The sequence below is a fragment of the Panthera pardus genome, unplaced genomic scaffold, assembly GCF_024362965.1.
Source record: "Panthera pardus isolate Hobbes unplaced genomic scaffold, ASM2436296v1 HiC_scaffold_25, whole genome shotgun sequence".
Lineage (NCBI taxonomy): Eukaryota > Metazoa > Chordata > Mammalia > Carnivora > Felidae > Panthera > Panthera pardus.
This window is the reverse complement of record NW_026526821.1, coordinates 35,443,857-35,470,968: the sequence shown is the minus strand read 5'-3', so window position 1 is coordinate 35,470,968 and position 27,112 is coordinate 35,443,857. Positions and strand designations below refer to the sequence as shown.

Below are 27,112 nucleotides of genomic sequence, written 5' to 3'. Positions count from 1 at the left end.
GTTTTGCAAGCATTACCCCCGTTGAGCCCTCATGACGATTCTGGAAGACTTCAGGATCATCTCCCTTTTACCCTGAGAAAGCTGAAAGACAGAGGCCAAGTCTTTATCGACTTCCCAAGGATATGAAGGTAAACAGCTGAGTCAGGATCGAAAATTAGGTCCATCTGACTCCAAAGTCGATATATTCCAGAACATTCCTGTTTCCACAGAAGAAAACTGAGGAGGAAAAAGATGGATATGAGGCCTCAGGGCTCAGATATGCCACAGTCAGCCCTCACCTTGCTGGTGAGAAATGGGTGATGAGTCACAGACGGATTTGGGGTACATGGGGACTGTCCTTTATTCTCTCTGTAGGGTAGGGTAGGGTGAAGTCCTCTGAGAAGCTCCTTAGTGTCACCCAGACTGATTTGTGGCCAAAAAACTGGGATCACTGGTCAAAAAGAGGCATTAAGAATAACGATCCCTGGGGCACCTGGGTGGCTCAGTTGGTTAAGCATCCAACTTTGGCTCAGGTCATGATCTTGCAGTTCGATTCATGTGTTCAAGCCCCATGTTGGGCTCTGTTCTGACAACTCCCAGCCTTGATCCTGGTTCAGATTCTGGTCTTCCTCTCTCTCTGCCCTACCCAATGTGCATTCTCTCTCTCTCTCTCTCTCTCTCTCTCTCTCTCTCTCTCTCTCTCTCCCCCTCCCTCCCTCCCTCTCTCCCTCTCTCAAAAATGAATAAATGTTTTAAAAATTAAAAAAAAAAAGTAACGATCCCTGAGACTCTCATATATACTCTACCTTGAGTGATGGTGTTATTCTCTTTTATGAATGACAGTCCAGATGTTCTCACCCATTACAAAAGACGTTTAAGAACACAAGTTCTAAAATCCGATTCTCTGGATTTAAGCACTTACTGGCTTTATGATCTTGTCTGTGCCTCAGTTTGCTCATCTGTAGAGTGTTTCCATACCTACTTTGAACTTCTTCTACAGATTAAAAAAGATCAGTAAATGTAAAGGAGTTATCACATGGCAGGCACTCAGTGTTAGCCCTTATTCCCTGGAATATTTTTGGTTGGAAGACATGTCCCCATATCTGCTAACACCAGCCATAGAAACATCCTCTCTGTGTAATCTGTTACATTTTTTTTTCAAAACATGGGAACAAGTTCCATGTGACTTTGCCCTCACAGACTCATAAGTACTGATGCCCTCACCTTAGAGATGCGGGTCACAGAAGGCCAGAGTAGCTATGTGCCTTCCTCAAGGCCCTGTGACTCCTGAGTGACGGAGCTAGCTGAAGGACCCCAATCCCGCCACCTTACCAATTGCTCTACTCTATAGGATGGACATGAAATTCTCAGACTTCCCCATAGAGGCCAGATGTTAAGAGAGCAGAGTATTTAGCAGCATTTAAGCAAGAATCATCATATGTAACTACATCTCCAGTCATGATGGTTCTTGCCAGCCAACCCCTCCATGTTACCCCAAGCATCTGGTCTACACTGGGCAGCAAAATGACCAGTGCTACAATCCAGGACATCCCAAACAGATGACATATTAAGGAGTTCTGAGTGGAGAGAGAGGGTGCAAGAAAACTGGCATGATTCCCCAGATCTGGGGTCACCACTGCAATGGTTTTTCACTGCTCAGCTGTTCCTTTGCTTTACCTGGAAGGAAAAAACTGAACTAATGTGCTTCATCTTCCTGCATCAATAATTGAATGACTCACTGTTCTTTGTGACACACTAGTACACCGAGATTCTGCCAGGGTTCAGGAACAAAACTTCAGCTTCTTATCTGCTAAGGATTCCAGCTGAACACTTTCAGAGATCCTGTGGCAATGGGAATGCTGGCAAACTCTTATGAGCTGCAACAAAAATCAGATGTCAAGGGAAGAGAGGGAAGGAAAGAGAGGTGCTAATCGCTTAATATAACAATGGGTATTATTTTGATTTTTTTCTTTACATATGGGCTCTTATAGGGTGTTGATTCCAGCTCATAAAACATCCAAAAAGGTGATTCAGAGCATCTCAGACACCTGTCCCTTTGGCAGGAAGACTATAGGGGTTGTTTGTATATGAATGGACATATCTTCCCATGAATATTCCTATGGATCAAAGTAAATTATGAGTGAGATTGCCATTAGCAAATTAAAATGAAATTCATCTAACCTGGCAATATGTGTTCCGGCTGTCTTGGAGGCCCTGACATACTTGAACCATATTCTGCAGCAGGGAGCCAATCCCCAGAGGTGCAGACACCCCCTCCCCACCCCTGTAGCTGCAGGCGGTGGCCAGTCTCAGGTCTTAGTAATCTGCTCTTGAACAGAAAATGCATTCTTTGTGTCTGGAGGAGCAAGGGGGGCGGGGGCAGGGGGTGAGGGTTGAAGACACCAATTCAGAGGTGGAGGAAGAGCCTGAAATACCTGTATGCTTAAGCCTGCTGATCACAGATTTATTCACTTCCTTAACTAAGCTTTCCCTACCTGTAGAGGTCATAAGCCACTTGTCCACGCTGTCTCAGTGTGCATTTGCCATATATTTTGTAAGGCAGGGTAAAGCATGACTCTTCCTCCTTCATGTCATAAGGGGTGTAAGTTGCCTGCATGCCTAAATAGGAATCCAGTATCATGGCGTGGGAGATCTCCTTGCAAAACACATATGGTGCGTGGCTTACTGCTACATGCAGTTTGGAAATCCAGCAAGTGTCTGACTATCCAGAAGGTAACCTACTTCCCAAGGCCCCTGCATCAAAACCTTAAGCAGACACCTTGATTCTTCAGGTTCCAAGTAGGACCTGCTCATGACCACTGCTCATTGGCGGTGATAGCATATGCTTGCTTCTCTTACCAAAATTGAATGGCAGCTCATATTGTGTGCTGTGCCCCTTCGTCATCTAGGCAGGGAAAATATGAAATAGGGCCATTTCATTTTGTAAATGGAAATAAGTAAATTGGAGGAAACTGACCATGGCTGGGCAATTGTCGAAGTCTTGCTTCAAGCAGGAGTTGTATTAGGGTGCAGTAACCTCCCCCCACCTGAGGCAGATGGGGAATAGCTCCCATCAGTGCCATTCCTGCTCGTATCAAGGAGAATTGGCATGGCAGAGAACAACCAGAGGGATACATGAGAGTAAATACATATTCAAGTCACAGGATTTAATGAATCCCTTTCCCCTAATTGCCAGCTTCTAACATGTCCCTGCAGAGAAAGCTAGTTACTGATTCTCCCTGGAATTCTTACGGGCAGTCACTCTCCTTTCCCAAAGCCGAGGCTGCTACTGCTACACTTCCCTTTGAGTCAAGGAAGGACAATTTCAGACGTCCTTTCCTTGTTCAGATGATAGAGGTCTGTGATTCACTTTTATCCCACATTTGATTTACGTAGAACAAACAACACCCAGTCTGGCTCTTTCATTTTTCAGAGGAGCAGTCTCTTTGCTTTATTGTACTCCGCAAAGGTGTATTGGAGCATCACACTCAGGCACTGGAACCAGCTGCCTCCCATCCCTTGTAGCTCTGTGGGAAGTGGAAAGAGACACTGTCCATCTTTCACTGAGCGTTCCGCAGTCCCCATTCTGCAGGCACAGACACACACACACACACACACACACACACACACACGCCCAGTCCAGCACGACCTAGCCACAGCCTCCCTGTCACCAGTACAGAAGACCACGGTGAACATATAGATGCTGCCTCAGGACTTTTTTTCCCTTCTTTTCTTTCTCCCGCCCTCCCCCCACCAAACCTTTTTTTTTTTTTTTTTCCAGCCTTGGCATAAAATGGTCAAATGATGTTCTACTGCAGAATTCAATTTCACAGTTCAGTTAGGTCCTTGATTACACTGCCAAATTCAGATTAATGTGCATTTAACGAACATGGATCAGGGGAATTCTGGCTGACAGCCAGCTGTAATCGGAGCAATTGATAGCTGTGTGGAGTTTTATGCCCGTCCACCCCAGCGTACCACTGGTGAAATTGATTGATTAAATGAATTCATTGCTATAATTATTTATAATTTTGATACATCGCAAGCCTGTGTCTGACCCTATCCTTGGAGACGTTGTGCTCATTGTCGAAGGGTAGTCCAGCTGAGTTGTTAGTCCTGGATTATTTATGCCCGTGTAATATAGCCTTTTGTTTGTTTTGTGCCCTTATGTTTTGATTCAGTTTGAATAGAGACATGAAAGGGCACAGTTCTTTAAGAATTAATTTGTGTGGTATACTTGAAGGCAACTAAAAAATGGAACCTAAACTACGAATGCATGTTATTGAGCATTTCAAAGAGGAAGCAAACCAAAACTGCGTATAAGTTCTTTTAGTGTTTTTAAAGAATCCCGTAGAGAGAATTCCTTTTCAGAACGTATTTGATTTTCAATGATAATTACTGGTCTCATAGCACTGCAGCTAAGCACTTTGGCAGGTTTGGTGATAATTTGCAAAACAGTCTAGTCTGCTCTTATTACATCTTGCCATTTGGAAGTCCCCCCCTTAAAAGTATGTGGACCATGGTCTCATTTCTATGAAGTTACTCTTTCACAAAATCCCAGGACCATTCTCTCAGGAGGGGTGGGAAGAAAGCCTTTCTGGTGTTGTTTTCCACCCCTGCTTCTAGTCCTGTGCCCTTGCAATGTCTTCAGAGGTGAACCACTTACATAGATGTTTTGGAAAGGTACATTGGATTTGCTTGTTAAATATCTGTACCTTTCGTTGGCCTGCTTCTACTGCATTGTGGTTTCACTAAATGATTAAAATCTATATCCGTCTCAAGATACTACACTCTGAATGTACTTTTTTTTTCTAGAATATATATTTGTAGATCAGTTGTGAAAAAGATCACACAGGTCAAGCTTTACTCCTTTGAAAGCCTTGCTTACATGCACAAACGTGTGTGTCTGTGCAAAACAATATACATGAACAAATTCATCAGATTTTTTCACCCATTTCCAAATATAGGGTATCATGGGAAAGATTATTTAGAGTAAGACAATGAAATAATTAGAACAGTTTAAGGGCCATGTAAGAGGGCCACGAGGGCTTGTTACAGAAGAAAGCTCGGGCTTGCTTTCTTCTTAGCAAAAGAAAGGACATTACTGTAGGTGAACACAAAGTTCTGGTCTGGCCAACGCAATAATGAAAGTGATGAGTTCTGTACATAGATGATCAGCTCATTTTGCTGTGATGGTTATTTCTTTGCTGTGTATTTTGAGCTGATTTCTCTAAGCCAACACTTCAAAAAAAAAAACAAAACAAACTTAATTTATCTTCACCTCCCTCACCACCCCAGGCATTATCATTCATCATTTTCTGGCCCTTGTATTTCTAGCATTCTGCTCCTGGCCTTCCAGACATCTGAGCCCCTGGTGAAACACTTTAACCATGCTTTTGCTCTGTAGTTGTCTTTCCACACCATGCCCACCTCTGCTCTGACCATGTCTACCTTTTTATCACTGAAGGGTATCTCTGACAACATATCAAAGGCCCAAGTTCTAAAGTGACATTATCTGACTTTGAATCCCACCTCTACTTTTTTTATTTTAATGTTTGTTTATTTTTGAAAGACAGAGAGAGAAGAGAGAGAGAGTAGGGGAGGGGCAGGGAGAGAGGGAGACACAGAATCCGAAGCAGGCTCCAGGCTCTGAGCTGTCGGCACAGAGCCCAACACAGGGCTTGAACTCACAAACCGCAAGATTGTGACCTGAGCCAACGTCAGACACTTAACCGACTAAGCCACCCAGGCGCCCCAACCAACTCTACTTCTAAATAGCTTTCAGACCTTTGCATAAGCTGCTTGAACTCACTGTGCTTCAGTCTCCTTATCTGTAAAATGGAACAATTATGGGGCCTATCTCATTGTGTAACTTGAGGTTTAAATGCATCTATGTATATAAAGTGTTTAAAACAGTCCCTGGCACATGGAAACCACTCAGCAAATGTCAATTATCATTATTAACATTTATATGTATCACTCCTACAGGGATAGACTTCTAAAAGAGCAGTTGGTTAATGGAAGGGGCCCTGCTTTGGCTCCCATTAACATGCCCCTGCATTCTTTCAAGGAGTGAGTGTCTCAGCCTTGATTACACAGAGCGGGGAGGTGACAAGTAATGGTAGAAATGTCAAGACAGGCAAGAATGCAGGCCTGTAGTGCCAATGTGCCTAGCGCCTGGGACATCTAGACATCCTCCCCCTCGGAGTGAAAGACTGACCTGAGCAGAAGAAGAACTGGGTTGTGCAATCCTCCTGAGGGAATGGAGGGCCATTTGCCTTGGATGGCTAGTGGCGGGGGTTGGGGGGGTAGTTTTACCTCCCTGAGGCTCCATTTTATCCACAATAAAATGGGATAAATTTCCCCTTTCTTGACTCTCAGAGTGAAAAAGAATGAGGCTGGCACAAATAGGCCAGCAATACTATCATGGAACCCACAGTTGGGTGGGTTAATGACCCAACTGAAGGCTATAGGTCAGCAACATGGTGGCCCTGAGCCAGGACATTCACTTCTCCTTCCCAAAGTCAGCTGTTAGTCTGTCATCTTCTCCTTGAATCGATGGAAACCTGGAGGGAGGACCACATGTTCTCTCCCTGGAAGCAGTCAATTCTCCTTCTACAGATACACCTCGAATTTTGTTCAAAAATTGTTTCTTGTGAGAGTGGTTGCTCCTCACCCATCACTTTTTTTTTTTTTTTTGAGTCTGTGCCTCTTACCGGCAGGCATGAAAAACAGTAGCACGGTTTTGTCTCAAAAACCTAATTTCAAAGATGTTTAGCTCCCAGTGAACAACTCAGCCTTGCCTCTCTGACTGGAAATGGTCCCATTCATGTAGGCAGGCCTCCTTTTCTTTATGCCACACGTTGGCTGCTAAGAGTAGGCTCGGATAATGCTGTTGACAGTCGGTAAAGGAGAGAAGTGGCCTGATGTGGTACGGAGTGGTGTTTGCGATTCCTACTGGATTTTTATTTTTAATATATCTTCAGAGATCAGTTACACATGCTTGTGGGGAATGAATTCAATTTCGCTTAAAGTACAGGAGCCAGGCCTCCACGGAAGACACCGCGGGATGAGGCCATGTGATAGTTCCCAGGACATACTTTCAAAAATAAAAGTCATAGACCCCGCTTCCCCTCACATGCTGGCCTTGTAATTAGCCTGGGCCTGGCTAATCTCAAACTTAATTTAAGAGAAGAACCCAGTTGTTTAATTCACACTGACATTTTATTCCCCCTCCCCACATCACAGAAACAAACCAGTTTTCCCTGAGTATAGCACAAATTCAGCGTGATTTCAAATACAGCATCTTAATTATAATACAGTATTCAGTAGATTATAATTAAAACCATCTTTGCTGATTGTTTTGAGGATACATTATACATTAGTATAGGAATACATTTGCTACCAGTATATTATATTCAATAAGTGCTAGCTGGGCTTTTAAAAAAATATGTTACTATTTCTTTTCTCTTGCATTCCCACTATGCTAAGGACTTTCTATAATGATACCAGCATGTAGAGTATATTGGCCAGTCACTATTCAAATCCTTTGATGTGCGTTCAGTCCTTCAGAGCTCACAATGACCTAAAGAGGTAGTTACTATTGTTACAATTCCCATTTTACCGATGAGAAAACTGGAGTGCAGAAGTTTAAATAACTTGCCCCATGTCACACAATGTGTAAATGGCAGAAAACATTTTTGAACCCAGAGCCTGTTTTCTTAGACATTAGGTTGCTCTAGGTTTAGCCTCATCAAAACCCTGTGAGGGAGGTATTTATGATCCCCATTTTACAGATGAGAAAACTGAGGCTCAGAGAGGCTTAGTGATTTGGCTAAAGCCATCAGAGTCAGAATTGAACCCTAAGTATGTCCCTCAAAAGCATGTGTTCTCTTGCTGAACAGCCAGGATGGGGCCCTGGCTTCAAAGTACCCTTGTTCCTGCTGGGTGGTGCAAGGCTGCCTGAATGGTGAACTCACCTGAGTAGATTCTGGTGTTTTCATGACTAGGAAAGACTTCACTGCTGGATGTGTACAGGCCAGCACTGTCATCTGGGAGCCAATGAACAGTGCAAAAGGAGTGAGAATGGTGCCATGGTAGGAATTTTAAGGAGCCAACTGTGTTCAACTCTTGCTGCCAGACTTCTGGAATAGGTGTGTGATGATGTGTGATGAGGCAGGAGCTTGGAACACCTGCTGTCTTCCAGGTGACCACCATATTGCCAGATCCAATGAGCAACATGCCCCATCCTACTTCAGTTCTCCATGGCATTTGACATGCTTCATTACTTCTTCCTTTTTGAAATGTTTTCGTACCTTGACTCAGGACCACCTAGTCCCTTACTTTCTCTCCTACATTTCTGGCTACTTCTTCTGTGCTCCTTTATGCAACATCTTCCTGCCTTTTCTGGTCTCTGAATGTTGGGGTCCTTGGATTTTCTCTTACACATGCAACATCATGGCTTTAATACCAACTAAACGCCAGTGATGCTCAGATGCATGTCTTAGCTTCATCTCTTTCCTGGACGCAAAGCATGTCTAAGTCACCTAAGCAACATCTCTGCGTAGATGCTTGATGGTTCTCCCAAACTTAACGCAGCCATGCTGGAATTCTTTGTTTCCCCCATGTAATAATTAGCTTTTGCCATGTAACAGATTATTCTAAAACTTAATGATATAAAACAATAATAAACATTTATTACTATTTATTACCTCACACCGTTTCTTTGGGTCACTTCTCTGTGACTTACTTACTAAGCTGGATGATTCTGGCCTTGAGAGTCTCATGAGGTTGCAGTCAAGATGTCAGCCAGGTCTAGTCATCTGAAAGCTTGACTGGGACCAGACGATCACTTCTAGGATGGCTCATATGGCTGTTGGTGGAAGACCTCAGTTTCTGACTCTTGGCAGGAGACCTTGCACTTGGACCTCTCTATTGAATCCCTCAAGACATGGCAGCAAGAGAAAACCAGGACAGGTATCCAAGAGAGAAGGCAGAGGAGCCACAATATCTTTTTTGGTCATGGAAGGCACTTGCTATCACTTTCACTATATTCTTTTGGCCAGACAGATGAGCCTGCTACAGTGTAGGAGGGGACTACCCCAACTACAATAGCCAATCTAATCTCAACTCACACGGACCACAATAAGCTAACACGCATTCCTGTTTCCTCTTTTGCCACAAAGGTCTTTTCTGCTCCAGCATGCAGATCAGGATCAATATTAAGCTCATGTTTCTCTTCTCAGCAACCTCCAATGGTTCCCATCTTACTCAGAGTGACAGCCAGCGCCCTTGCCATGGTGTACATGATCCCCTCCTAGCTGCTTTTCTGGCCATCTTTCCAAAAGGACTCCCCTGCACTCTAGACGAACCTCTGTGCTATTCCTCAAGCCTGTATTTTCTTAGAATTCTGTGTGTGCTGTGCCCTCTCCCCAGACTACCCCTCCCCACATAGACATTGGGCCTATTTCTTCATGTCAGCCAGGTTACTGCTCAAATGGCACCACCTCAGAGAGGCCTTCCTTGGCCATTACATCCAAGATGGCATCTCATTAATCTCAAGCCCCTTGCTTTGTTTTATTTTCTTCATGTCTTTATTAATACTGGACTGCATACTGTATATTTATTGGTTTTCTTATTTATTACCTGTCTCCTCTAGAATATAAACCCCAAGAGGGCAGAAATACCATCCATTTTTATTATTGCTGGACCTTCCCATGGCACCTAAAGTGGTTCCTAGCACTTAACAGTTGCTCAAAGATTAATCAGTGGGCTTCATGAATGTACTACATGGGAGCAATGAATTTATTTGGAAAGGTACTACCCAGTAGAACTTTCTGCAGTGGTGAAAATGTTGTATATCCATGCTGTCCAATGTGTGGCTATTGGATACTTAAAATGTATCTGAATACTGTAACTGAGGAACTGAATGTTTTATTTTAATTTTTTTGTTGATTTCAATTAAGTAGTTACATGTAGCCAGTATCCATATATTAGAGTAGATATAGATCCTTGAGATAGATGGGGGGTGGGGGCATATACGTGTCATTTCCTGTACATCCCAGTAGAGTGGTAGAGATTTCCTAGGGTGCTGTGTTAGTATAATCAAAAATCTTTTTGGAGAGCTTTCTGTGTACCCAGCACTGTGTTGTCATCAGAATATTATATATGAGTGCATTGAGCGATTAGTGCATTCTATCCTGGGCAAGGAGGTGAATGTGGCATGATGTGGTATATTCATGACCTCAGCCATTCCAGGGGTAGTCAAAGATCCTTCCTGATACCTCTCAGGGAGCAATTGCTGGCTGTACATCAAGTATCATATAAACCCCTCAATGACTTCCCCTACCCTTGTTCTGTCTTCCCTCCCTATATTCCTCTGTTGAGTTCCCTCAATCCATCCTTAATTACCAGAGTAAAGTGTTCTCTGCCAGAATCCTTTTGAAGGATGACCAAATTTCCTTTCACACACACAGCCCTGCAAATTTTGGCTGCTCTCAATTATATTTCTACATATTTGATGAGAGCATTGTACTTACCTTATGGTCCATACTGAAAAGCTGCTTGGCACAGGGAACAATATTTTTCCTTTTACATATATCTGCTAGGTTATATGTGTGGGTAGTACATCCCCCCTCCAGTAGATGGGTTCAAAAGCATGGACAAAGGCCTTCTATCCCTATCTCATTGAAGACTAACACCCGTTAATGACAAATGGGATCTTACATTCCCAAAAAAGAAAACAAGGCCTAAATACACATTGGATAAGGCACATTTTAACTAAAACTCTCCGTGTGGTTCAGATGAGGGGGGAGAAAGCCCTCTCCTAGGAGCAGTGGGTACAGTTGTTGCCCAGCCATATCCCTTCATCACCTATTGCTTCTGTCTGCCAACACTGCTTTCCTTTGTCTAAAGCAGTAGTTCTCAGCCAAGAACAATTTTACCCATATTCTGGGGATATTTGAAAACATCTCAAGAAATTTTTGCTGGTAATGACTGGCAGAAGAGACTGCTCCTGGCATCTAGTGGGTAAAGGCCAGGGATGCTGCTAAACATCCTGCAATATCCAGGGCAGTCGCCCACACAGTTATCTGGACCCCAAAATCAATAGTACCAAAATTGAGAAATTCTGGTTCTAAGAGCTTTCTCTACCCACTGGAGCCTACCCAGCCCAGAACATGGCAGGCCAGAAGTACCAGGAAACTAATATCCATGGAAGCAGATGTTAAACAGTGTTTTAAAGGGAGCTGGTGCATAAATATTCCAGCTCTCTGCCCCTCAGATGGGATAACTCCCAGGTACCTGCTTAATATAGTCTCTGAGGATGCAGGGTTACCTAGTGGAATTAGGTTCCCTGTTTCATTGGTAACTTGCTGTGCCTTTTAGGGTTCACTAGAGAAACAGAACCAGTAGGGGTGTGTGTGTGTGTGTGTGTGTGTGTGTGTGTGTGTGTGCGCGCGCGCGCGCGCGCACACGCACAGAGAAAATGAGTCCTCTGTGGATGACCTTAGTCTTTTCACTTAAAGCCTTCAACTGATTGGATGCAGCCCACCCACTTTATGGAGGGCAGTCTGCTTTGCTCAAAATCTACTCATTTAAACGTCAATGACATCTAAAAAATACCTTCACAGTAATATCTAGACTAGTTTTTGACTAAACAACCAGATGCTGTGGCCTAGCCAAGTTAACTCATAAAATTAACCATCATAGTCTATGACTCACCCTTTATTGGTTTTCCCCTTCCTTGTCTCACTTCATAACTCCTGGGATCACCTCTCACCATTTATATTCAAATCCAGGTCTCATAGTCTGCTTCTGGGGATTTTAGTAGGGAAAGGGGAAGAAAGAGTCTGGATGGGGGTAGAGGGTAGGGAAATGGTGGAAGCAGGGACAACCTGGGACCTCACAAGGTAAGTGTCACCCACGACCATGTTGTATAATGGCACTCTTCATTCAGGCCAACTGTGGGTTGGCTCACTGACTGCGGCATTCAGATCTAGCATGTGAATATTTTCCATCCGTGTCTGTCTTCCCAGGTGGATTACGATCGAGCACAGATGGTCCTCAGCCCTCCGCTGTCAGGGTCTGACACCTACCCCAGGGGGCCCGCCAAACTACCTCAAAGTCAAAGCAAAGCAGGCTACTCCTCAAGCAGCCACCAGTACCCATCTGGGTACCACAAAGCCACCCTCTACCACCACCCCTCCCTGCAGACCAGTTCACAGTACATCTCCACAGCTTCTTATCTGAGCTCTCTGAGTATCTCATCCAGTACCTACCCCCCACCCAGCTGGGGCTCCTCTTCAGACCAGCAGCCCTCCAGGGTGTCCCATGAACAGTTTCGGGCTGCTCTGCAGCTGGTGGTCAGCCCCGGAGACCCCAGAGAATACTTGGACAACTTTATCAAAATCGGAGAAGGGTCAACTGGCATTGTGTGCATCGCAACTGAGAAACACACAGGGAAACAAGTTGCAGTGAAGAAAATGGACCTCCGCAAGCAACAGAGACGAGAACTGCTCTTTAATGAGGTATGCGGTGTGTTCAGATCATTATTTCTCTCCTATGTAACATTTATTTCCCACGCAAAAATATTGCACATACAGTGTAGGACACTAGAAAGCAATGAAAATGTAAATACAAAAATAGTGCCCCCATAATCCTTCTGGTCTTTCTCTATGCATGTATGGCTGCTACATTTACAAAGTACTGATGTGGATCAGCCACTATGCTAAGCACTGATATGGCCTGATTTGCACAACAACCCTATGAGACCGACGTTATTGCTATAGCAACAAGGAAACCTGGACTCAGGTTAAGTGACTAGCCCAGGGTCATAGAGCAGGTCAATGATAGATCTGGGATTTGAATTCTAGCAGATTCCAAAGCCTCATGCTACACTGCCTATGTAGATGTATATATACATTTTACACATGGTGGTGATACCATGTATATACCCTTTATAGCCATTTTTTAAAAATCTCAATAAACAGGGACATCTGCGTGGCTCAGTTGGTTGTGTCTGACTTTGGCTCAGGTCATGATCTCATGGTTCATGAGTTCGAGCCCCATATCAGGCTCTGTGCTGGACAGCTCTGTCTCCATCTCTCAATCTCTCTCTCTCTCAAAAATAGACATTAAATTTTTTGTTAATTAAAGATTTAAAAAATAATCTCAATAAACAGAGGTCAGCTTAGTGACAGATTATCACTCTTTGGGAAATTTAAGATATGTTTTCCTAACTATAGTAGTAATGAATTCTTCCTGTGGAAAATACAGAAAATGTCCCATAATCTCACAACCAAGAAATAGCTACTTTAATATTTCAATATTTCTATATTTTTTCTCTTTAGAGAAAGTAATATAAAGTATTGACTTACAGAAAGTTTGTAACAATGAGGGCCCTCACTGATATAGTCTTATGTCATCCTTACCAGCACTGGATACTGTCATGTGATCTCTGTTAATCTGATAGAGATAAATAAATCTTCTTGCTTTAATTAACACTATTATTACTAGTGAGGCTGAATTTATCTTTATGTGTTAATAGGCCATTTTTATTTCTTCATTAAACCATATATCCTTTGCAGTCTTCAATTAGAGTGGTAGCATTTGTCTTATTGATAAGTAAGAACTATTGATATGTTAAGGAATTAACCTTTTTCTATGTGTTTGTTTCACATATTTTCCACTTCTTCATCCCCCTTTCACACTTGAGAGCTCTAAAATGCACAGAGGTGGAAAAACATGAGTTCCTGTGTCTAAGGACACAAAATGTTTTGTAATAATATTCATCGATTGATTTTATGAGAGCTTAGGGAAGAGAGATGAGCTTTTGTGGATGGAAAATTTAAGTCTTAAAGATAGCAAGTCAGGATTCCAATGTTAGATAATATGCCAGTCTCTAACAAAGGATATACCACCCATATCCCCTAACAGACATTATAAAAATACAATCACATGTGACTTTGGATCCCTCTTCTATGGAGGCTCATGTGAGGCCATCAGTGGCCTCCACATGTCTTCAGCCCCCATGGGTTCGTGTTTTCCTATGTTCCACATTTCATAGAGAACACCAGGTGGGTGGGCTTCAGTTTGTCACTTCCACGATACTGATTTCTGGAACTTATTTCCAAATCACAGTGCTAGAGCAGACAGAGCAATATAACATAGATAACTTTGTAATTTATTATTCAGCACTAATTCTGAAAATGTCACCAGAAGCAGCCGCAGGGCAGCAATTCTTGGATGCTCTCCCCAGGAAGCAAGTTCAAGTTAGCCTTTTATATGCCTGAGTCATGTTTGCTTTTACCCTCAAGACCTATCATTAGTATTCAGCCCAAACCTCTCTCACACTCAACCCAGATCTTCTCCCAAGATGTTAAGTTAGCCTCATGTGGCCCCACACCTACTGTTTACTTCATTCACTTGTGAGACCTACTTATCATTCACTCATTTATAATTTAGAGTTGGTGATGCTTTTGCCAGGTTAACCAATAGTTGAGTAGTCTGAAGGAGACTCTTAGAATCCTGTCCCCCCATTAATAGCCTCCCCCCAGAACAGTCAACAAAACTCCCTCTTATGAGTACAAACCTTGCCAGGGTTCTGCCTGTTTCACTCTTATTATCCCCAAACCCAGTGCCTGGGTGCTCTGCCATTTTCTCTGAATTTACTAACTTGATTCCTTTCTATTGCTACTAGCTGCCTTCAATGCTGTCTTTTTGTCTATAGTAGACTCCTGAATAAATCTCCCCCCAAATCAATATTTCTTAATCAATTGTACTCACAGCACAGATGTGGCCACAAGAGAACAGAAAGCCAAATTTCACCGTCACAAGTCAAAAAGCATCTTTCCATTTGCCCAGGTTGTGATAATGCGGGATTACCACCATGACAACGTGGTTGACATGTATAACAGCTACCTTGTTGGCGATGAGCTCTGGGTGGTCATGGAATTTCTAGAAGGCGGTGCCTTGACAGACATTGTCACTCATACCAGGTATGTCTCTTCATTATCCAGACAAAAAATTCCAAGTGCTTATTATCTACTCCAGGGTAAGTCTTCAATGGCTATCTCTATGAACTCTATAAATTGTGAGCCCTTGGAAGTCAGGGAATAGGGTGACCCTTTTTATTTATGTTCCCTAAGTGCCTATTGTAATATCATGTATGTAGTTCATTCATTCAATTAACATTCTATTCTCCTCGCACTCCAGAAATTCATTAATACCCAATGATTTAAAATCAGAAAGCTGCTGAGAATGGGCTTTGGTGCCAAATAATAGAATTTCCCATTCCTACATACTTTTTTTAAAAAACTTAATTTTATTATGAGTTGCCATGCTATTGCTATGTGTTCGTGCCACCAAGGGTACCTGGGTAAGGAGGAGGCAGGTGGGAAATTAGTCAGAGTTTTATGTCATAATAAGAAACCTACATAATAGAAATTCTTCAATTCTATTTTTAAATAGTCTTGCAAGTAACAATGGTTAATTGTCATTGTTACCTCTGCTCCTTGTTTCCCTGATGTATCAGTTGTGGTCATTTCATTAAGGGCTTATTGATCACCTTTGATGTGCCAAGCTGTTTCCTGAGTGCTGGGGATACAAAAATACAAAGAATTAAGGCTCAAAGATATTCCATCAAGGAAGTCACAGATTAGAAATAAATACATTATAATACCTGTGCAGAATTAGAAAGATGTATACAAGTAGCAAAGAAGAATACCTGAATATCTCTAACAGGGAGAGTAAAGAAAGATTCCCAATATAAGGTGATAACCAAGATGAGTTTTGAGAGATGCACAGGAGTTTCCTAGGAAGGCAAATGGGGGGGAAAGGGATTTGAGGCAGAGTGTGTGCTAAGACAGTGTTCCTCAAATTTTAATGTGCATGCAAAGTGCCTGTGGGTCTTAGTAAAATGCAGATCTCGATTCAATAGGAAGGGGCATGATACTGTCTTCTAACAAGCTCCCAGATGACACCAATTCTCCTCATTCATGGACTGCCTTGGGGAAGCAAGGGACTAAGGAACAGACCTATTTTTTTAAAAAAACATGTTACATTTGGGAAACTTAAATTTGTTCTTGGTAGTAAATAAAACTCCAAAGTATTAGGGTATGATTTTAAAGAAGGAGAGGCATTGAATGTTAGCTGACGGTGCCTAAATCATAAGTGAACCCAAATGAACAATAGGCGGGAAGCAAAATAGCAAGAAGGTATTGGGAGGCCCTGTGAGGGTAGAATATGCTGCTGTTTCTCCACTAAAATCAGATGATGTGTCCATTGTTACCCCCTACAGCTCTGGGTCTGTAGTAGACTATGTAAAAACAAAAGAACATGAGGGAAGACACGGAACGTTTATCACCAACATTTCAGATGGCAGATCTCTGTTGGTATAGCCATTGGACACAACCACCCAAAAAATACATAAGATCATCTTAACTTGTAGAAAAAAAATATACTGAAGAAACCTAAGCATAAGGCAAATGTGACTTATGTCTAAATTAATAAGAATATGTCCAAAGGAGAGAACTTTTTTCTTGTCCTGGAGAGTTTCAGATAGCTATGCATGTCTCTCTAGAGCCCTCTCTTTGTCAAGGTGGGTTTTTTTTTTTGTTTTTTTGTTTTTTTGTTTTTTTTCAGTTTTTATTGTGTGTCGGTGGGATCCACTTAAGAGCTAGCCTCTCTGGAATCCATTATGTTCTCCTATTCTCTCCATCCAGTTTTGTCAATAATATTCCATTGAAAGTGGAGTAGCTCCAGAGAGCAGGGAGACGTTGTATGTCAAGGAACACTGAATATTTAGAACTTGAAATCCTTTTAATCCTGAATTTAGACTTTAATCCTTAAATCAAAGAGTTTCCTATACGAGATATTCAATAAATGCTTCATTGAATGATTGACTGATTAGTTAAATATCTAACCCCTTGCTACTCAAAGTGTGGTCTGGAGAATCACAGCATAATATCACCTAGAGGCTTGTTAGAAATGCAGAATCTCAGGAATTTCCTATGCGTGCCAAAGTTTTGGCCCTACCTAGCATCTTGTTAAATTACATCCTACTGATTTCTCGAGAAGGCAAAAGGAAGTGCCAAGCACTTCATACATTAACTCATGTAACCTTTCAAACCACACACCTCTTCAAAACAGAGCCAAGTTTTGAGTTTGGAATTGACTACAGAACTGAGGCATCTTTATCCCAATTCAGGCTTCCTTCCTGCAAGACTAGGAAAGCACAATCTTTCTACAGTGGATCCTGTACGAAAATTTCAAAGCCACTGAATTCAGAATCAGCAGCATTTGTCACATATGCCAGTTAAAGGTGATTTTTCAGTCAGTGATGGGGGCTCAGATTTGATTAATTTTTGTTGTAGTTGACCTGTAAGTAATCTTTATGCCTGCTTCAAATAACTCGAATCCCATGGAATCCAAGAAGAATGAATTTTACTAGAGAAGGTGATTGTTGCTTTTGAATTATTTTTAAGGTATATTTGCGCTTATCCCTGCTGATGATGCTCTAGACCTCTGAGGGCTCTGCTGTGGGAAGATGGGAGAGTTGTCATCTGAAAACAATAAAGCGCAACAACCAGCCCACTCATACAAAACTGAGAACACAGAAGTTGTAGGTTTCCACTCTCCCAGACAAGACCATTTCTTCTTGCCTGCCTTTGTAACAGACCGATGCATTACTGGAAGAAGTCTCTTTGAAGAGAAGGGATACCCATCCACTTTATATGTTCAACATTCTCCCAGTTGGTCATCTCTTTGGATTTTACTTTGAATCCTAATTTTACTCAGGGTTTGCTGGCATCAACAAGACTGACACAAATTCAGGGTCATCCGTTTCCTTGTCCTGCTGAGCTAAGAGTTACTTGGGATTGGTTTTCAAGTCAGTCCTTAAATTTGGGCTCTGGTCAGTCACACCCTCTATCTCTCCTGACAGTGTTCTTTTTGTATGATGGTTTGTTTTAAGAGCTCTTTCCACATTTGCTATCTGGTCTAGGCCTCACGCTGTGTGTGACAGGAAGGAAGTTTTATACCCAGATGAGTTAGGCAGATACCTCCCTGCGTCATTTTGAGGGTACCAAGAAGCCCCTGCTATTCAAATAATTCTTCCCACTTAGGTTCCTCAGTGGCTGAAAAGCCATTCATATGAATTGCAATGTCAGCGTGATGCCATGGGGACAGTGGAAATGCATGGGTCTGAACTCAAAAACAAGTGGGGTTAGAATCATGGTCTGGTCAGTTTCTTAGCTGTGTGACACCTAAGGCAGGTTACTTGACCTCAATCTCCTCTGAAACCAGAACCTTTCTTCAGAAGGGTGCAGCGATGACATGTGGGAGCACATATCCAGTGCTGTGCTTGCCTTTCCCATACCCATGATCCATTTGTTCAAGTGTCATCCATTCACAGTTATTAGTAACTAACTAAGGCCAGTTTTCTTCTTGATGGAAGGACCTATAGCAACAGGAATCTCTAGCCCCTAGAGACAGGGCTAGTGCTAGGGCATCTTTGAGATCCAAAGACTGTGTTGTCTGAGTCCAGCCTTGAAGAGAACCATAGGTGTCCCCATTTCCAAGATGAGGAAAAAAAGAGACCCAAGGAAGTTAAAAGGGCTTGGTCAAGGTCACCTAACAGGCATACTTGAAACGTTGGCTGTATTCAGTACACTCTCTCTGTAGGACTCTGGAGGTTTGTACAATACCTAAGGAATTACCCATGAGAGTCTAAGGAAGTACATTTGCATTAATGACCCAAAAGCCAGCAGTAGGGGGGGGTCTCTTTCCTTTGGCTTATATTTGGTCCCTGTCATCATCAGTGCCAAGCCTTAGGTTCTGGGAGTCACATTCTAAGATTTCTTTGTACTTGCCTGTAGATTTTCCAGACATGGGCTGGAGAGCATGGACTGGTACAATAGAACCAAGGGAACTGCCTCTCTTGATCATTTCAAAGATGTTCTTAAAACTGTCTTCACTCCTTAAATGTTATTTCCTTTCTAGAATGAATGAAGAACAGATAGCCACCGTCTGTCTGTCAGTTCTGAGAGCTCTTTCCTACCTTCACAATCAAGGAGTGATTCACAGGGACATAAAGAGTGACTCCATCCTCCTGACAAGTGATGGCCGGGTAAGATTTCATGTTTGGCCTCTACATGGTTTACCTTGTCACTTTGTCTGTCATGGGCATTCTCCTCTGAAGAATACTTTCTCAATTCTAAGTTTCCTTGCTCACAAGTCACCCACTGCCCTTCCCAGAAGGCTCGCCAAAAGGAAATTACTATTCTCTGTGTCATTCTGTTAGTCAGAATTCTCTGTGATCTGAATTTGATGGATGACTTTCCCCTTTAACAATGAGTGTAGGAAGTAATAGAAACTATGAAAATTTCTTTTTCTTCTTTGTTCTTATTTTTGTTGGGGGAGAAGAGAGGACTTTTCTGGGGATTTGTCCACCCTCATTGTGGGGTTGTGCATGTCTGTAATATCTCTCAGAGTTCCTGAGGGAAATACGAGACAAACTCCAGCAGACAACTTGAGGAGAGTTTAATAACCGTGTCGGCAGATGTAGACAAGTCATAAGGAAGAGAACATGAGGATTAGTGTGGTACTCTAGAATGGAGTGCCACTCTTACTACCCCCTGCCTGAGGAAGTGAGACAGGGAACTGGCTACTGGAATCTGAAAATAAACATTGTTGTCTGAAGTGGGATGCCTGGCAGGAACTCTGATCTTTGGTGGAAGACAGACCACGGTAAATCTGCAGGATCGGAGCTGGGAGGATAAATGCCTAACCTTACTTCATTCCTTTCTTCTGGTCCCTTACGGGTTCTCCCCATTGGCTGAACCCAATCAGAAGCCATCAGTAAGGTCAACACAGGTTGGCCTCCCAGGGCTCAGAGAAGGGAGGAGAATAGATCTGGAAAGGCAAACAAAAGATATCCATCACACTAGCTTATCCCCAGGCCCAGATTTCTGCATTTCCCATTACTACAGCCTGCTCAAGGGATTCTGCTGAAACTCATCAGCCATGCTGGGTTACAAAAGGATATAGAATACAATAGCCAGGGGATGAATAAGTTGACGTTTCAAGACAGTCTTAGTTAGATGGAAGAGTTTTGAAGCATAGATTTTCATCATCTAGACCCTTTTCACCTCCCTGAAACTCCCCCCAGAGGTAATGGCCATGGCATGTAGGGAGCCAGCTGTCCCTTTAATATACCTGTCTTTTAAAACCTCAGCCATGTGGAAAATGTTCATGTCACATTAGAATTGCCCAAGAATGATCAGAGGGCAGCCAGAAGAAACTGCCGAAGCACTTTGGCTTTTCTCAAGGGAAAAGATTGTTTCGAAATCTCTTTTGTTTTGAAGAGATTGTCAATTCTATTGTGGAAAATTCAGGAAATTCAGAAAAGTATAAAGGACAGAATAAAGATCACCCTTAATACCATTTCCCATTTTTCCCCACATTTCCCTGTATAGCATACTTGCAAACTTGGAATTATTTTTTAATGGGCGGTTTTAAGTACTGCTTTTTGCATTACTATGGCTGAATTTTTTTAAGTTTTTATTGATTTATTGTGAGGGAGAGAGAGAGAGAGCACCTAAGCAGGGGAGGGTGAGAAATAAGGAGAGACAGAATTCCAAGCAGGCTCCGCACCATCAGCACAGAGCCCCTATACCAGTCTTGAACTCATGAAACGTGAGATCATGATCTGAACTGAGATCAAGAGTCCGATGCTTAACCTACTGTACCACCCAGGTGCCCCATGAATTTTTTTTTTAAGAGGATATGGGAGTATGCCTTAGTCAGCTTTTGCTACATAACAAACCACTCTACACTTAGTGGCTTAAAAAGACAACCATGTATTCGCTCACAGTTCTGGGTCAGCATTTGAGCTGCCCTCTGCTGGAACAGCTTGTCTCTGCTCCATGTGGCATCAGCTGAGCTCACTCTTGCTTCTGTGGCCAGCCTGCTGCTGATGGCCTCACTCCTTCGACCGGCACTCGCCATGTGTCCTGCATCTCCCAGCAGACTATCACAGGCTTATTTCCATGGTGTCTATGACAAGGTTCCCAGCAGGAGCAAGGGAGGCAAGCCTCAGTGCACACTTTTGAACCCTCTGCTTGTATCTTGTTTGCTAATGTCCCTATGGGCAAAATAAGTCACACAGTCAAGCCTAGATGCATGGGATAGGGAAGTAGACTTTACCTGTTGATGAGAGAAGATGCAGAGTCACATTGCAAAGGGATGTGGGTCCAAGGAGAAGAAAGGTATGTGGCCATGTTGCACATTCTCCCAGACAGGGTGCTATGGGAAATGGGTTGGAACCTTCCCCTGGCCGGACTCAGGAAAGTACTTATGCGAGGTTCCATGACCTCAGAACACAATTTACAAAGCACTGAACTGGTCCACAGCTTGGCCCTCAGGACTGGTGCTTACAGAAAAAAAGAAAAAGAAAAAGCTGGGCCATTTCAAGCCAGGCTTTTGCCCCTTATTTCTGGAGACTGCTGACAAAGACTTCCTTGCTACAAGTACATGTCAGATGTCAAAATCAGACATGAGACTAAGATAATTCATTTAAATCAGCTTAAAGATCTCCCCTCCCCACAATGTACAAAAGGTTATTAAATCATTCGGTGTCATTCTTGAGGGTGGACCTATGCTTCAAACATGTCCTGCACTTCCATGTACCCAGCAAAGAGTTCCTGGGGGCTGGCACATGGTAAGTGCTTTTAGTCTTACTGGTTTGCTCGCTCCCTCCTTCCACAAATACTCACTGAATATCTGCTCTGTGCCAGGGGAGTTCTAGGTCCTACAGGTGAACAAAGCAAAACTGCTACTTTCATTAAGCTTATTTGGGACATGGGGGTAGGATAAATCCACAAATAAAATCATCTCCAGGCAGGCGGTGATAAGCACTAAGTTTTCGATAATTAATTTAAGCAGAGTAAGGATATGGTAGAAAGTGATAAAAGTGTGGGGTCATAGAAGTCCCCCTGAAGAGATGATGCTACAGCAGAGACTGAGGGAGTAGGTACAATGGCTGTCAGGGTGAGAGTGTTCCAGAAAAAGCAACAAGCAGCATGTGGAGTGGATCCTGTGGCTCTTGGCCATGTTGCCCAGAGTGTGCTCATTCACACCTCAGGACAACATACACACCATATTGACTCTAGTGGGCTTCTTCATTTTCCGTAGAGAAAGGAATTTTTTTTTTTTTTTAAGAATGAGAGCCAAGGGGTACCTGGGTGGCTCACTTGGTTGAGCATCTGACTTTTTATTTTGGCTCAGGTCATGATCTCATGAGTTCAGGGGATTGGGCCCCACATAGGGCTCTGTGCTGACAGCACAGAGCCTATTGGGATTCTCTCTTTCCCTCTCTCTGCCTCTGTCCCACTTGCGCTGTCTCTTCCTTTCTCTCTGTCCCTTCCCGGCTTGCTCATGTGCACTCTTTCTCTCAAAATAAATAAATAAATTACTAAAAAAATTTGAAAAAAGAGTAAGAATCAGGGTAGAGTGTGGCTACTTCAAGAAAATTTTGTACTAATTTGTTTCGTACTCATTTATTAGAGCATGAAGTTTTGCAGTGGAGAAAACATTCTCATTTACTTATTGTTGTTGTAACAAATCACTCCAATGCTTAGGGTCTTGAAAGTCACTTCAGTGTTTTTACATGGCTCTGGCGGTTGGCTGGGCTCTACTAGCCAGAACTGCTCTGATTCGTGGTGAGACACTGCATCTAGAAGTCTTCCTCACTTACATGTCAGGTAGTCAGGGCTGGCTGGTGGCTGGGCACTCAGCTGAGCCATCAACTGGAACACCTACAATGTGACCTCTCTGGGTGGCCTTCCCCACAGCATGGAGGCTGGACTCCAAAAAACCAAGATGGAAGCACGTAGAATTTTTATGACCCAGCCTCAAAGTCCCCGAAGGCCATTTCTCCTGCAGCTACAGGCCTTCCAGCTCAGGAGGAGGGAATGTAAAGCCCTCTCCAGTGGGAGGAGGATCGAGTTATATGGTCAGAAGAGCTCATGGGCTGGGGGATATTATTGTTGGCTTTTTCTGGAAAGCATTGTCATGTAAGCTGTATACTGAGTTTTCTTCTTGGTGGGAGATGTGCAGCATCATTAACCCTTAGAGAAGTACAAATTAAAACTAGGATATGCCACTTAATACCTAGAGGACTGGCTAAGATGAAAAATAGTGATAATACCACTTATGGGAATGTGAAATAGTAGACACTCTGGAAAACAGTTCCTTTCAAAACTAAAAATGGACTTTCCATGCAATTGCATTCTTAGGCATATATTCCAGAAAAAAAAAATGGAAACTTATTTTCACACAGAAATTTCCACACAAACGTTTATAGCAGTTTTATTTATAAAAACCCAGAACTAGAAACAACCCAAGTGTCCTTCACAGAGTGAATGGTCAAACAGATGGTGATTTGTCTATACCATGGAATACCACTCAGCAAAAAGAAACAGGAATGAATGAGTGATACATGTAAGAGCTTGGATGAACCTCAAGGAAATTGTGCTAAGTGGGGGGAAAAGCCAATCTCAAAAAGATACATGCTGCATAATTCCATGTATATTACATTTGTGAAATAACATAATTATAGAGATGCACAACAGCGTAGTGGTTGCAGGGGTGAGGGACTGCAGGGCGATTGTAAAGGGGCAGCACAAGGAGTCTTATGGTGACAGTAGAGTTGGGTACCTTGAGTGTGGGGGTTGTTACTCAAGCCTACAATATGATTCAGTTGCAAAGTATTTACACACACTCACACACTACATACATAAATGAGTTCATGTACAAATGATTATATCCTAGCAAGCTCTATGGACTGTACCAACACCACTTTCTTTGTGTTGATATTATACTACAGTTGTATAAGATGCCAGCAGGAGGGAAGACTGTGTGCACATTTCTTTGCAGCTTCTTATGAATCTAGAATTATTTCAAAATAAAAAATCTAGAAGAGACAGTGAATTGCTCAGGTTTCTTTTAAAAGGATAAATCCTTTCTGGCCTCTTCCAAGACTAGAAGGGGATGATTTGCTATCAAAGTTAAACCGTTCGTTGTTTTTCTGTTGCAGAAATAATGTCTAGTGAGTCACTAATTCACATTTAGTGGGGGGAAGAGGGGGGTGGTATTTGGTGTTTGAAAAGGAAAATGAATAGAGCAGTTGCAAGAATTACATGAAGTAATCTGTGTAAAACCGGTCAAAGAAAACCAGGTACAAGGTAGATGCTCAGAGAGGATGATACCCCCTTTTTAATTAAATTCATCTATGATCTTTCTTTGGCCCAAGACTTACATTTGAGAGATGATACTTAGGAGCCACTACACACTGAATGATTTAACTTTTACCAAATTCATTGGCTAGAATGGCATTCAAACCCATGATCTATTAAGCCAAGTGCCTATATTGAAAAGGGATATACACGGTGATTTTTATGGCCCTCTTTTTTTTAACTAAAATTTGATTGCCACAATTCACGAACCAGGACATTTCACATAAAATTTCAGATTCCTGTCTTCCTTTAAAAAATCTAAGTATCTTTGGGGTACCTGGGTGGCTCAGTCAGTTGGGCGACCGACTTCGGCCCAGGTCATGATCTCACGGTTCGTGGGTTCGAGCCCTGTGTTGGGCTCTGTGCTGACAGCTAAGAGCCTGGAGCCTGCTTTGAATTCTGTGTCTCCCTCTCTCTCTGCCCCTTCCCCACTCATGCTCTGTCTCTCTCTGTCTCTCAAAAATAAACACTGAAAAAAAAATTTTAATAAAAAATAAAAAAATAAAAAAATAAAAAATCTAAGTATCTGGGGTACCTGGGTGGCTCAGTCGGTTAAGCATCCAACTCTTGATTTTGGCTCAGATCCTGAGCTCACAATTGATGGGATCGAGCCCCCAGTTGAGCTGTGTGCTGACAGCATAAAGTCTGCTTGGGATTCTCTCTCTCTCCCTCTCTCTGCCCTCCCCTGCTCTCATGCACTCTCTTTCAAAATAAATAAACATTTGAAAAAATCTAAGTATCTGACAACAGTTTGCCTGAATTCACACATGGCAGTAATGGCGGTGGTGTGATGAGAGTGGATAGCGCCTTGGAGAATGCTGTTGGTGCCACACCCATACCTTCACCAGACTCCGTCTTTCAGTACTCACTAGTTCTACCTCCCAGTGCCACCACTGGCATCCCTTTTTCTGGGGACTTTCTCCAGCTACTGCAGTCTGTTCTCCCAGTACACAGAAGGCTAGAAATTCCAGAGAATTAACATTCATGTTCCCTAGGAGCAGCCCAGGATTAAGTGATGGGAGTTGCTGTAGAAATACCCAGCTCTCTTGTCCTTGTGTGGACTAGCTCTGAGGCACTGTTCTGTGGTCTCCCAGACTTTCTCATCAGGAATGAGCTCTAGTTCCCACAGTGGTAACTAACCTTTGACTGACTGCCTTCCCTTCCCTGCTATATATCTCCGTTTCACTACCAGTGTTTCCTATGTGTCCCCAATAAATGACTTGCACTGAATCCTTGTCTCACAATGTGCTCAGAGGGGGCAAGGGCTGAACTAATCCAACCTCCAGAGATAATGTAATGTGTTTGTACCCTCTCTTTCACAGGATTTAAAATGAGGGTAAAGGGTAGAAGAGTGGCCATAGATGTCAACAAGGGCCTGTGACTATTCCACACCCCCTGTACTATGCCCTGACAATCATCTGGAAGTCAGTGTCTCTTCACCAAAGGCATGTACCCCTAGTTTTCCGTGGTCTCCACCCAACCCATTAAATTCATTGATAATTTGCCTGGCCCCCTTAGGCATTTGAGTGTTTTTGTCTCTCAAATAACTGGAATTTTAACAATTAGAAGACCTGAAGATTATCTCCAAGAAGCTCTTTCTAAATGAAGAAAGATGGGAACATGTTCCATACTTTGCATAAATCCATTCATTTCCCATAGTCTCTGAGATATACCCAGGCTCTGTGTGCTCTCTCTCCCCTGCTACTCCACAGAGGTGGCTTTTCCTACATAGGAAACACAGCCTGACAAGTCAGGAGACTGGATCTGAGTCCTCCTCTAATACCATTGTACAGTCTTGGGCAAGCTCCCACCCTGTCCCACTTAGTCAAATGGCAGAGGAGCCGGCTGAGGCCACTATACTGGTCCACCTTAGCTGCTGTGATGGCCTCCCTCTCCTCTCTGGTTGAGGAGTTGAAGAAGCTGGAGACACCTTCATCCATCTGGCCCCTTCTGTTACCCTTCTCTGTTCCTTTGTCCCTGGGCCATTGTTCTTAAAACAGAAGTTCTCAAACCTTTCAAACCTTAGTGAGCATAAAACCTTGGCCAAAAACCAAATTCTTGGGTCCCCACCCCAGAGATTCTGATTCAGCCAGACTGGATGATACCCAAGAACCTGCATCTCTCCCAAGTTCCCACGGGATGTTGATGCTACACGTTTTGAGTACCATTGCCTTATAGGAAGAACCCAGGAACCAGGCACAAAAAGCATCCATCTGTTTGCCTTAGCAAAACCTAGAGCAGATGCATGAATTCTTTAGAGTGTATGCAGTTTACAAAATGAGGGTTTTACCTTCTCTTTTAAACCTGTAGCTATCTTGTAGATAGACTCTCCCCCCAGCCACCACCCATGTTTTTATGTGGCCCCTGATTCCTAGGCAGGGCACACTGAGATGAACAAGATGTCAGCTTTAAAGAGCAGCTTTGAGCTCTGACCTCTGGTTTCTTGTCTGGCCCGTGGGGAACAGGCTGCATCTCCTCCTTTTTTTTAGGGGTTGGCCATGTTCTAGCTACAAGTCTCTTAGCCTAACTGCATTAGTGAGACAGAGTGTTTCCTAATACACCATGCTGTACAGTTCTATCTCAAATAAGGCTCAGCTTAGAGTCTGTGTGATTTTCTTTGAAGATCTCCCTACAGTACTTTATTATACTCATTACTTAAGTTCCCATTATCTACTTTCAGATTTATTTGGAAGAGTGTTGTGTGCAATTATGTTCTTTTAGAGAATTGTCTCTTTTATGTCCTTGGATGAGTAAAAAAAAAAAAATCATGTAAAAGCAGTTGCACTTCTACAACAGAGGAACAGGCCTAGCTTCCTAGTGTTGAGTTTCAGTTTCTCACC

General features: G+C 42.9%; 1 protein-coding gene across 5 annotated transcripts in view; it reads left to right on the top strand.

The window, feature by feature from the left end:
* PAK5 (p21 (RAC1) activated kinase 5) overlaps positions 1–27,112 on the top strand; it is a 316,773-nt gene that overhangs the window by 278,844 nt on the left and 10,817 nt on the right. For all 5 annotated transcript variants that reach the window (XM_019462530.2, XM_053890435.1, XM_019462529.2 and 2 more), the window contains 3 exons: positions 12,015–12,506; positions 14,842–14,975; positions 18,979–19,105. In XM_019462530.2, coding sequence (XP_019318075.1) covers positions 12,015–12,506; positions 14,842–14,975; positions 18,979–19,105 — 753 coding nt within the window. The remainder of the gene's footprint in view (positions 1–12,014; positions 12,507–14,841; positions 14,976–18,978; positions 19,106–27,112) is intronic.